Here is a 13756-nt window from a genome sequence, read left to right as displayed (position 1 = left end):
ACATTTAACACCACTGTCTCACTTTGCAAAAAGCAAACTGCAACCCCACCACTGCCCTGGTTCACACTGCTACTGTCTACACTGTCCTTCTAACTTAACAAGCATTACTACCTCTCCCTATGCTGCAGGCTGCAGATCAGACATTCCCCATATCCCTTCTTCAGTGACTCTGATAACATCCAAATACTAGTATGGGCTTCTTATAAACTAGCACTAGGTGATAGAAGTTATGTAATATCATTCCTTCAAGGTGGAATAACTTTTCACAACATATATGACATAACAGAATGTGACGCCCATGCAGTGGCCCAGTAATCAAGGAGCCTCAATCCTCACCACTACCACCAGTGAGGGGCGTCCACATTGGGAGGATAACAAGTGCACACACAATAAATTACAATTTCCCTTAAGAGCACACAAAGATCAGTCAGTCTGAGGCTGGTTTCTCCCTTTCTCCCCAGATCCCTAGTAAGACTCCCCACTGGCACAGCTAGGGTTCAGATCTCAGCCGTGTAGTCAAGCCAAAACCTCCAATTCCCTCTCTGTCCAACCATTGCTTTGTGTCCCTGCTCAAGTAGATAACACACACATACTTTGAGATTTGATGCATATACAAACACACAGACACTCCTGGAGAAGACTAGCACAGGTTCAGTAGCTATGTCCCCTTCTCCCCAGGCTATAAGGTAATAATCTCTGCCACCAACTATTGCCCAATTGTACTGTGCAATGTTACTGTTGTCCAATTGTAAGTGTGACTGAGACTTAAATGCTATTTAGGAGTGACCTGTACAGTATCACCAAATACATGCAAGTACTCTCACAACTTAAATTATCTCTACACAAAACAGCCACAGTTAAAAGGTTTAAAATATTTAATAATAAATAATAAAAGTACAGGACAATACTCATTAATTCAACACAGTGATAATAGAGAGTTCAGAAGTCACAGGAAACACTTTAAAACAACATTGTAGGATAGTCTGACAAATATAGAAAACAGCTGGACTAATCTTGCTATTTCAGTATCTCTTAAGAAAAATACTTAATCTAAGTATCTTTCTTACAGAGCAAGGCACAGTGCTGGTGAGCTGATGTATTCAGGTTCAGACAAAAATACAAAATGCTCTTCTTTCATTCTGACATAGTCCTTAAGTTGATAATACACGTCACTGCTGAGTCATTTCAGATTACATCATTCTTGTCTTTTCTGATTTAGTTCCCATGTTAACAGAACTCAAAATTTAACATTTCTTTGTGATCTGCACTTGCCAGGAAGTTACAGCAATAAAAGACACTTTACATGGGAAACCTATTAATGTCTCTGTCTTAGGACAATAGAAAGAATTTCCAGCTGCAGGCATCCTGTCTCTGAGCTTGATATCACACACAGTTGTAAAATTCTTTATCAGCTTTCTTCCAGCAAAGTGCACTGTGGTTATATTTTTGACGCTCAGCACATAACACAGTTTTTTTTACATTTGTCAAACAAGCCTGTAGATCATAATATTTACAACAACATAGAATTATTTACAAAATTCTGTCTAGCTGGTCTGGCAGCCCCTCAGTTTATCACACAGAATATAAAAACTTAATGAAGAAACTGATTGATAATTTCAAAGATTCATGTAAATGCACCAGCAATATTGGTAAAAGGCTAGTTTACATCTCCTTAGATTACAGTGTTTTTCTCTACAGAACATTTCCACAATAAAACCGGAGAATTTTGGCTACTATTAGGATAATCAGCTTTGAAACTGCATTCTTCTTCCTCCTCCTCTAACTACACCAAACTTTTCAGTGTGCCTTCATCTTCTCTCTTACCTGCCCTGTGGCCTTACTATACCCTCCCCTTCCCACTTACCATTCACCTTACGCAATTTTTTTCTTTTCTTGACCACATACTCTCTGCTACATCAACTACTGAAGCCACATAGCTGTTCATTACAATTTGTACTGTACACGTATGTGCTGTAAAACAAAGTGTATCAACTGTGTTAAATGTAGCAACTGTTTATAATGTCTCAGCTGCAGACAAACTGACAATCTACTGTACAGTATGGTTATATTTTATTTTGTAACCCTTATTTTCTTGACATTAGTTTATTTAACTTCAGGGTGTAGTTACTCTTTCTTTATATTTGTGTTATATACACAGATCACTGCTGGAAATGGTCCCAGTACCGGCCCACCTTCCCACTTAGCAAATTAAAAAAAAATAACTACATTTGGCTCACTTATTTTGGGAGATTAGCTATGTGTGAGCGCTTGCTTTCTTGTACATCTCTTTCTTCTGTATTTTCATACTTTTGAGTCACTAGAAGTAGCTCTACACTGTCAGAATTGTTTTTTTGTTTTCTGCATCATTGGGTTTAAGCCCATAGTCTCATGATGCCCCAGGTATTGTTTAGGAAGTGTGTGTGTGTGTGTGTGTGTGTGTGTGTGTGTGTTGGCTGTTCTACCCACTTACAAGCCCTTTCTGTTGGTTTACGTGAGGGTTACAAGGTGCTTACCTCACAGATGGCACAGTTCAGGGTTTTATTCTCACCGTTGAGGGAAATTGGCTAGGTTTAAAATCGCCTACTACTAAGGCAGCTAACCATGTTACTTACCTATGCACGAAGCTTAACCGCTTAAGTGATCTTTGTCAGGAATTCAGCCAGTACACAGGATGCAGATTTTGTGAATAATTCAGGACACGTTCTGTTTCATTCATTGTATGCTGCTGACTCTGAGCACACATTGGATCTTTCAAACCTTTACATTAAACAAGCAAAAATAAATAAATCTGCAGGGCAGGGAGCTTCAACTTCTTCCCCCCTTCCTCTTAGAGCAATAGTATGTTTTTACATACATAAAGATGTTATGAAAGAGTTTATTTATGAATCTACAGAGTTAGTAAAAATCTATTCTATAATGAGTGCTGTATTACCTGCTTCACTGATTTCAGCTGTAAATATTAAGGTTGATTCCAGGCATGTTGCTTCAGTCTGCACTTATCAGCTTTGTTTGTCAGCTGTGACTGTCTCTTTGATCATTTTAAAAGCTCCCTCTGAACTAAGGGTTTGAGTTCTTTGAGTGGAGCTGTTGTCCCCTGTATTGGTATTGCTTGTCAGTAACTCCATCATCATTGCCTGTTTTTTAAACTTCAGCCAGAGCAGATGATTCAGCTGCCAGCATCCATGAATTCAGCACCTAGTCAGGCATCATTGCATGTGGCTTCAATGTTTTTCTGTCCATTGTCAGTCCAGCTCTTCCCTTGCCAGTTTTGCCAGGCTATCCAGTGGGTGGCATGAAATCTACACTGTATTCTCCTGACATTTGAGGTCTTTTATTTTACTGAAGGAGCACACATACCTTTCAGGGAATATTTTCAACAGCAGGATCAGGGTTCTTCGGGTCTCCTGTAGTTTTTCCCTTTAAGATCTGCTAGGAAAAAGGTCCAGTACTCTTCCTCCTGTCAGATCCTTACCAGGAGACCCAATAGGGTTCTTGAGAGAGAAAAAATAATGTGTACTAAGTTCCTCATGAATACACATGCATAACCTGGATGATAGGGATTAGTTCACCATCTTCTCACCTGAAAGATCCCATGTTTGAAGAATGACTCCATCTGATGTATCGAGTAGTAGTCCATCTTATCACATAACCTGTCCGACTTAACAAGCACTTTCTGTTGGTGTAAGTGAGGTATACCCACATATTTTCGTGGTATTACCTCACTTGGAAGACATCTTGAAAGATGCTATCAGGGTTGCTAGGAAGAACTCAAATATAATAGCCCTCTAGAGCCCTAGAAGTTAGACCATGTCTCCTAACCTTTGAGAAGTATTCTATTTGTACATATACCTCCAGACAAGGTACATTGACTTTTCAGGCTCCATGTTTTCTCATCCATATGGCAAATTATGCAGTGATACATAGCCAGTGAAATGTATCAGGCAATAGACAGGTTGCTGCAAGAGATCAGTGGAAGAAAAGGTAAGGATTTAAGTTGCGTCTTTTTTCCACATTGTCCACATTCTTTACATTATGGCTGAGGAAGCTGCACTAGATACAGCATCTTGTATTTCCTTATGCCAGCACTCCTGGCTGTGCCTGTCCAGTTTCACCAAGGACATGAAGGCAACTTTCCTCCATGCTCTTTTTTCCTGATTTCCTTCTGTTTGGAGAAGAGGTTCAAGAGCACTTTGAAAATAAGAAAACAACAAAGTTAATCCTTACTGGGTGTCAGACTCCACTGTCCACAATGTTTTTTTCAGTAGAATGCAGAAAATCCAAAACCAGTTATGATTCCAGTAGGTCATGCAGTAGCAACAGGAAATTCTTAGGTTGAGGCGTTCTCCCCACTCTAACTTCCAACAGGATTGTAGACCCAAAGGTAAGAATACTTGGCACAATCGCCCTTTGTTGCCCCCCCCCATCCCCAACCCCCTTATTTCCCTTGCAGATGTTGCATCCTGTCATAAACAAATGACTAGGAAGACCATTTTAAGCCTCTTGTAAAAAAAAAGTTATTAAAGCGGTCCTGCCCATCTATAAAGGTTGAGGATACTCCAGATTCTTTTTAGAATCAAATAAAACAAAAGGAATGCATCCTAGATCTTATTAACCTTATTTCTTTTGCCCAGAGGAGTTTTCATACATCACAGTGTTCTGTCAGAAGTACACTTGAGTATGCTGTTTGGACCTCCAAGATGCCTGCCTTCATATCACAACTGTCAGTGAGTCCATGTGGTATCTGTGTTGGTGACAAGCATCATCAGTTCAGGGGCCCTGCTCATCATTCTCACCTCTTCCTCAGGGATGCTCACCAAGTGCAAGTCCATCAAAGCAGCATACAGACACTTATGAAAGGCAGGTTCTTTCTCACTTACACCTTTGATGATAGATCTTGTAAAAACAACTTAAGTGTCTGTTCAGTTTAATTCCACTGAGGTAATGACAAGCCTTGCAAAGTCTTATTTCTGTGCATGCAAGAGAAAGGTAATTATAAAAATCTGTTTTATTGTGTCTTCAAGATATGACTACCAAGAGTTTCCAGGTGGATATCAGGTGTGAATAGACGGAACAGCCAGAACCAGTCGCATTTTGTGTTGAAGAGAGAGACCCAGAAGGAATTACTTGTACAAGGAATAATTATAATTTGGAAGTAACAGATTACATTTGTGTCTAGTATTGGTAGGCCTCAAGAGTACATTTTCAGGAACAGAACTTGACATCTGGGGTTTAAAAACTGAGAGATTATTCTTATTATATCGTGATTTTAATTCATACAGATGTCCCTGGCAACTGCATGCTAAATTTAAACTGCTGTAGAACATGTGACCCTAAGAGTATTACTAAAGGCTGCTGCTGATTCGAATTTAGTCATCCTGCAGGGGCATTGTATGTGCATTGACATTGCATTGTTGTAGTTATGTACAGTATGTATGCCTGTACACTTCACTGTATCCTGATATCATTTTTTCTTTTATTGTTGTTGTGTAGATAATGAAGTTTTCACCTGAGAGTGTGACAGCTTTTATAGCTGTCCTCGGGATCCTCTCAATAATTGCACAAGTAAGTAAACAATCTCTATTTCACATTTCTGAATTTTAGGTCCAGATTTTCAGATATTCTGCAGTGAATAACTGTCACACTTTTCTAATTTCATCATCTCAGCACAGTTCTGACATTTCTGTCACTTGTGTGGTGTTGCTTGCCTCTTACTGGCATATGTCATGATGTCATGTACAGCGATAAGAATGTGCACTCATCTCATGAATTTTTTAATTTTAATTTTCTGTCAGTCTTGCAGTTTGGATGTTGATCCTGAAAATCATTGCAAGAATGTTTTTGCTTTTGATGGATAAGAAGCCAGAACCTTCCATGTTTTCTGTGGTCATCAAATCAGCAACCAGTACTCCAACAACACTTCCTTTATCACCTGGAGAAAGAGCATGTCATGAAACTTTGCCACAAGTGCCAGTGCTTCAGCATTGCCACTTAGAGTGCAAAAAGAAGTACGTAAAGCCTGTATAAATGGTGTGAAGATAGTGGCTTTAGAGGGTATCAAGTGCATGGATCATGATCCTGGGTAAGTGTCAGGATATTGGTAAAGGAAGAGGAGGCCAATCAGATCTTCTTTTCTGTAAAGCCCATCCTCAAGACGGCCTCTACCTTGAAGGAGTGTCCCAAGGCATTTTCATTGTCTTGCTCACATTAAAATGTCATATGATTGCCTGGCTCCATTTTCAGACACCCATTATTCTTTTTTACATGCCAAATGCCTCATACTGTGGGAAGGTTATGCAACCCTGAAGTTGAAGCTAAGGATAGGGAAGTGATGTTCATCGTGTTTCACTGTTGCAGTCATTACAATTGGGTTATCCTGCTGGCATGCTACCCACAGTCGGCCTGAGTTCCAAAGTCTAGGTCCGGCATCGGTTGCTGTCGCCTCCTCCCTGACTTCAGTGTGCCAGGGGTATAAAAGATGCAGCTGACACCATTTTCTTCAGTCTTTCTTGCCGCGCAGTGCCCGAAGCAAAAGCAGTTCGCAAGTGCCGGTCGGCCGACTCCTGAGATTTTCAAATCCGAATTTCAGATCCAAAGTCTTCATGAAAGCTAAGTACCCCATTGGGGAAACTTTTTTCTTGCTTCAGACGGATGTCAGAAAAAGTTAATAATTGTATTTCTTATGGGAAGCAAATACCTCATAAGGATTTTCATTCTTACTGCATTCCTTGCCTAGGCCCTGACCACAATGTTGCTAGTTGTCGGTTTTGTGCTGGATTTAACCAACGCACTGTTAAGTGTCGGCACGATTTTGCATTTCATTACTTTGTCAGAAGATTTAATTATATAATGCCATCAGAACAGCCGACTACCGGAGTTTATAAAAAGTGCGAAGAAAAAGAAAAGGACAGGCATTCGAGGTCCAAAACCGATGACGAGGCTTCCTCTAGGCCTGTCACCGGTTCTCAGTGAGGCGCTTTTTGCAGCCCCTGACGCCCGCTACCTCAGAGCCACAGGCCGCTTCCAACTCCCACGTGGAGCCGACTAGGCCGCTGGGCTCTCGGAAACTATTCCCTCAGATGGGTCAGGAGCCGCTGAGCAGGCATCGGCTTCTGAGGGTGTTTTCAGGCTTACACAGTTACATGTGAAACCAACTTCAGCTTCAAAGGAAAAGACTAAAGCAGCTCTAAAGACAAAGAAACAAGTACAGCATTCTCCTGGACAGGCCTCCATACCTAAAAAAACAGGTGCTTAAAATGGCCTATGAGGATTCTAATGCTGAAGAATCTATCCCTTCAGCCTCTCCTCCTGAGGATTATTCTGTTGGGGAGAACCCTGCATACTATGAGGGAGCATTCCACTGGCAGAGCCAAGATTACTCAGAATCCAAGAAAAGGCTCAGGGACTTCCTTTTATTACCTCAGCACAGGCCCCTTGCTATTCCTCCTGTTTTAGACATTGTAGATGATGTATTTCAGAGTCCGGTCTGTCTCCTGACTCTTTACCACCAGCTCCTGTTAAGCCAGACAGATACTACAGGGTTCCTGATTCACATACATTTCTTTATAAAAACCCTGCTGCTGACCCAGAAACTATCTCTCAGGGTCCCAAAGGGGTCAAGGCTTCCACTGCAAAAAACCCTATCCCCTCTGATAGGGATTCTAGGGCCCTGGACACATGGGGGAAAAAGATTTATATTTCTGCTACCTTGGCTGTAAGAGCTTTAAATTGTCAGTTTCATATGCTTAAATATCAGCAATATCTTATGTCACTGCTTAAGCAGAAAATGTTGACAAATTCAGAATGTGCAGAAAACAAAGAAATGCAGGATTTATTGCATGAAGCTGAACAAGTGGGAAATCATTCTCTAGAGGCCTCCTGCAGGGCCGCTGTTATAGGTTCTGTCATAAGGAGGCATGCCTGGTTAAAAGAACAGAATCTGCCCGATCATGTTAAAGCAAAACTTTTAGATGCTCCATTACAGCATGATACCTTGTTTGGTGTTAAAGCAGAAGAGGTGTTGAAGAAAGTGGAGGACAAAGCTAAATCTATGCAGACAGTCAAGGATTTCTTACAGGTACAACCTCCCAGATTTAGCAGAAACTGGCCTACAAAGAATTGGTCCTTTCCAGTGTCAGACAGGCCACAAAGAGGCAGATACAGATGCCCCAGAGGCAGATCACAGCCCCAAGGCTCATACAGGCCTAAACACTGGGATGCTTCTACATCCAAAAGCGGAGAGGAAAAATCACAGCCATACAGGAAACCGTCTCAATGACTTTCCCCTGCCAGCACCAAGCACTTCTTCTGGCAGCTCCTTTGGGGGGAAAAGCACTTCTTCTGGCAGCTCCTTTGGGGGGAAAACTAGCATTTTTTCACAAAATTGGCACATGATCACCCAGGACAAATGGGTCTTAAATATCGTATCACAAGGCAACAAGTTCCACTTTCACACCCTGCCAAGGCCAAACGGTATGCCAGACCTGCCACGCAATCAATGGGCAGAGGCACAAAAACAAGTTAAATCTCTCATGGCCATGAGGGCCATTCAGCAAGTACCACAGCAAGAGCAGGTACTAGGATTTTACTCAAGGCTGTTCTTGGTTCCCAGAAAGGACAAAGCCATGAGACTAATACTGGACCTGTCTATCCTAAACATCTTTCTGGATATTCCAAAATTCAAAACGTTAACTCTGCAGCAGCTTCTACACATGCTGGGCAAGAAGGCTTGGCTTGTGACTTTAGACCTAAAAGAGGCATACCTGCATGTCCCAATCAGACAATCATGCAGAAGATACCTCAGATTTATAGATGGCTCAATGCACTACCAATTATCTGCACTGCCCTTTGGCTTTTCTACTGCGCCCAGGGTTTTCACAAAATGCCTGGCACCAGTAATTGCATTTTGCAGACAAAGAGGTATGCAAATATATCCTTACTTGGACAACTGCCCTATTCAAGCAGAGAACAAGGACATTCTACTACAGCGTCTGGCGTTTGTAAAAAGATTACTAACAGGCCTAGGGTACACAGTAAACGAAAAGAAATCAAAACTCGTACCCTCTCAAGGAATAATATTCCTGGGTGCAAGCTTAAATACAACTGCCCAGATGGCTTATCTCACGCCAGACAAACACAGACAACTGACTACTTATTTCAAAATGTTGGCAACAAAGACCCAGTTATCTGCAAGAAAAATTCTGCAGGCTTTGGGCTTCATGGCATCCTGCATTCTGCTAATTCCATATGCAAGACTGCATATGAGGAAACTTCAGTGGTATCTAAAAAGTGTTTGGACTCAACATTGCCACAGCCTGGAAACAATAATTACCATCATACCCTGCCTGCAACAGGAGTTTCGATGGTGGGCAAAGGCCTGTTACCACAACATGGGACAGCCATTCACCTTACCCCCAGCCAGGCAGACATTGACAACAGATGCATCAGATTATGCCTGGGGGGCCCATATGGCAGGAAGATGTATTCAGGGCACATGGTCCGCAAGTAAAATGCATCTACATATCAATCAAAAAGAGATGCTAGCTGTTTAGAATGCCCTGACAGCCTTCAAGGATCTACTTCATCCAGGGAAAACTACTGATAAAGATGGACAATACTACAGTCATGTGGTACATAAGCAAGCAGGGAGGCACACATTCCTACCCCCTCTACAGACTAGCCATGAACTTGTGGGACACAGCATTGACTTACCAAGTACATCTGCAAGCACAATTCCTGCCAGGAAGGATAAATACTCTGGCAGACGAACTAAGCAGAAACCTAATGGATCCCCACGAGTGGAAATTGGATCCACAAGTCTTCAGCATGATAACAAGGAACTGGGGATGCCCGGACATAGACCTATTTGCCTCCCCTCACAACTGCCAACTACAGAGATTCTGCACAAGGACTTATCACAAGCAAGCATGGAAAGTGGATGCTCTATTTTTCAGCTGGAAAAACCTAATGGTATATGCCTTTCCCCCTCTGCCTCTCCTCCCCAAGGTACTCCTCAAGGTCAGACAAGGAAGCCAAAAATGATACTGATTGCCCCAGACTGGCCCCGCCAGCACTGGTACCCAATCCTAAAGAGCTTGTCTCAATGCCCAGCTTGGATATTACCTCAAATTTCTCACTTATTGATGCAACAAGACAGTCAGATGCTGCACAGCCAACTCAGGACCTTAAACCTGTCAGCATGGCGGATAATGTAGCCATTCAGGACACACCTCTCTCGAAAGCAGTGATGGATGTTATTTTGGAGGCCAGGAGGCCTAGCACCAGAAAATTTTATGCAGAAAAATGGAAGAGATTCTGTGCTTGGAACCAGGCACAAGGTATTGACACGATTGTTCCAAATATTCCTCAGATTTTGCAATACTTAACTGAGATGCTGGATAAAGGCCTTTCCTTTTCATCAAATAAAATGCATGTCTCTGCCATTTCAGCTCATTACAATACAGAGCCACCTATTTTTTCTCATCCATTACTAAGACAGTACCTCAGAGGGGCCAAAAACATAAGACCGCCAAGGAAAGCACCAATACCTGCATGGGACCTCAACTATGTCTTGGAAAAACTCACACTGCCTCCGTTTGAGCCAGCCTCTGCAGCTGATATAAAATTCTTATCCTGGAAAACAGCTCTGCTCCTAGCAATAACCTCCGCTAAACGAGTCTCAGAGTTACAGGCACTTATGGCTGTGGAACCTTTTATCATTTTCCATCCTGACAGGGTTTCTCTAAGGACAAACCCTACATTTATGACTAAGGTAGTGTCCAGTGTGGCCCTTAACCAAACAATTCATTTGCCTACCTTTTATCCAAACCCACAGAATAAGGGTGAGAGGCTTCTGCATTCTTTGGACATTCACAGGCAGCTACGCTTCTACTTGGACAGAACCAAAGCTTTCAGAAAGTCTGAACAACTTCTAGTGGCATATGCTGCAGGATCACAAAGAAAAGCCTATCTCAAAGCAGACTATTTCAAAGTGGATAGGCCACTGCATTTGTTTCTGCTATTCACAGCATGGCAAGTCAGTGCCTAAGGGCATTAGGCCACATTCAACCAGAGTAGCAGCCACTTCAGCAGCCTTCCTCAGAGGAGTACCAACCAAAGACATCTTAAAGGCTGCAACTTGGAGTTCAGTGCACACTTTTACAAAGCACTATCACTTACCTCTCTACTCTAAATCCAGGGCAGGCTTTGCCACTGCAGTTCTGCAGGGCGTCATAGCCTCTCCTAATCCTATTTAGCACCAGCCTCCCAACCTTAGCTTTGGGATTCAACCCAATTGTAATGACTGCAACAGTGAAACACGATGAACATAGTACAGTTGTGTACCTACCATAAATGTAGATGTTCGAGTGTATTCACTGTTGCAGTCCAGGTTACCCTCCCACCTTCCCCCTTTTCCTTTGCTGGGACTTGTCTGTACTTCTCTATTCTATACAACCTATGGGGTGTATTTGTCTGTAGATGAAGGAAAAGTTATTTTTTGGGTATACATGCTTATTGGTATAATTTAGCCTATCATTTTAGGGGCACCTGACATCTGGGGCAAGAAAAACTGAAGAAAATGGCGTCTGCTGCATCTTTTATACCCCTGGCGCACTGATGTCAGGGAGGAGTCGACAGCAGCCGACACCAGACCTAGACTTTGGAACTCAGGCCGACTGCGGGTAGCCTGCCAGCAGGATAACCCAATTTTAATGACTGCAGCAGTGAATACGCTCGAACATCTACATTAATGGTAGGTACACAACTGTACTTTTCTTCCTCCAGTTCTGTGGGAAAGGAAAATCAGAGGTTATATAAGGCCTTATTTCAGAGATGGATACAGAGACCTTTTTTTCTGGATGACTTCTCCTTTTATGAGATACTCCACTTTATGAAGTCTACTTTGAAGTGACCTGCAACTCCTTTGTCTTCTCACTAGAAATGTCTCAGCCCATACTTGATAAGAAATATGTTAAAACACAAGGCTTTTTGCCTTGTGAGACCATTCCTGAAAATGTCTACGTGCTCAGCTTCGGAAGTATCTAACTTCGGCTCCTCTTTCTGTTCCCATGAAGATGGTTACCAACTTCAGTAAGCCTTCCGAGTATAGGAATGACATTGTCACAAAGCATCCCATGGCAGATTCGCAAGTGCTCTCTTTGATTAACCCTAGGCTATAGAGACTACCTCAACTTTTTCTCCCTTTGCTGGCTGATAAGGAGTTGAAGACTTCAGACACAATATGCAAGAAAGTTTTCTCATCATCCTTAGAAGCCTAGCACCTTAATTACTTGAGTCACTCTTTTCATTTTTCAGTCCTGCTTTGTGGATCAGACTCTTGGAAAGTCAGAAGGATTCTAGACCCAATACTCTGGGATCAAGGAAGCCATGGAAAAAAAACAAATTCGCTATCATTTCTACAGTGAACTTTCACTTAGCCCATTGTAATTTTGACTGCACTAATGCTGCGTCTAGTATTAGCTCAGGAATATCCCTGTTCTAAATGGAATAGCTTGACTGCTCTTCAAGAATGAGCTTAGACAGGCCATTTTGGTTGTAACATCGTAGACTAACCTTCTCTTTGGTTAAACCTTTCAGGACATAGTCAATGATGTACAAAAGAAGTAACAAGCTGTCACCATGCGGGAGTAATATTTCTCTCTTCCAGCTCTATCCTGCTCTAGGTTAGCTTAATGTGCAAGCCCCCCAAGTAGAAAAAAGATGGCCGCAGTGCATCACACAGAGTTGCTTCCCAGGGTTATGCTATCCAAGTCATCAAGGGGGAGACTCTTCTGGATCAGCAGTTGCAGTTAATACAGTTTTGTACAACCCGTGACAGGCCAGATGTTCTTCGTGTTTCACTGTTGCAGTCATTACGTTTGGGTTATCTGCTTGCAGGTAGCCCTCAGTCGGCCTGATTAACAAAGTCTTGGGTCCTGCGTTGGTTGCTGTCCCTTCTTCCATGATGTCAGGTCATCAGGGGTATAAAACATGCAGCCAACGCCATTACATCAGTCTTTCTTGCCGTGCGGTGCCCGAAGCAGAAGCAGTTCGCAAGTGCCAGTCGGCTGTCTCCTGAAATTTTCATTTTGAGTTTCAGAACCGAAGTCTTCAACTAAAGCTTAGTACCCCATTGGGGAAACTTTTTCTTGCTCCTTATTACTTGTGGAAAGCAAATACCTCGATTTTCATTCATACTGTATTCCTTTCACTTCAGCTAGAAGGGTATCTGGATTACAGGCCCTTATGGCAGTGGAGCCTTTCATCATCTTTCATGCAGATAGGGTGTCCCTCAGAACCAATCCATCCTTCATGCCCAAGGTGGTATCCAGTGTGGCTCTTAATCAGTCCATTAATTTGCCAACCTTCTTTCCCAATCCACAGAATAAAGGGGAACGGATACTGCATTCCTTAGATGTGCACAGACAACTTAGATTCTACTTGGACAGGACTAAACCTCGAAGGGAATCTGAACAACTGCTGGTGGCATTTGCTGCAGGGGCAGAGGGGAAGGCTATTTCAAAGCAAACCATTTCTAAATGGATAAGCCATTGCATTCATTTCTGCTATAAGCACCATGGAAAACCTATACCCAGGGATTCAGACCTCACTTCACCAGGGCTCCATCTACCTCTACAGCCTTTCTCACAGGCGTCACTACCAGGGACATCCTAGAAGCTGCTACCTGGAGTTCTGTACATACTTTCACCAGGCATTATCATTTGCCAGTTTTCTCTAAATCCAGAGCCGACTTTGCCAC

The 13756-nt window shown here is 42.5% G+C and overlaps 1 protein-coding gene across 1 annotated transcript in view; it reads left to right on the top strand.

Annotated features, from left to right (window-relative positions):
* Positions 1-13756, top strand: part of MFSD14A (major facilitator superfamily domain containing 14A) — a 953206-nt gene that overhangs the window by 572205 nt on the left and 367245 nt on the right. The window contains exon 8 of the mRNA XM_044085782.1: positions 5491-5562. Within this exon, the coding sequence (XP_043941717.1) occupies positions 5491-5562 (72 nt within the window). The remainder of the gene's footprint in view (positions 1-5490; positions 5563-13756) is intronic.

The sequence above is a fragment of the Protopterus annectens genome, chromosome 10.part0 (assembly GCF_019279795.1).
Source record: "Protopterus annectens isolate FY-2018-M chromosome 10.part0, PAN1.0, whole genome shotgun sequence".
Lineage (NCBI taxonomy): Eukaryota > Metazoa > Chordata > Ceratodontiformes > Protopteridae > Protopterus > Protopterus annectens.
Note: the sequence above shows the minus strand (reverse complement) of the source record. Positions and strands in the feature narration are given on the sequence as shown.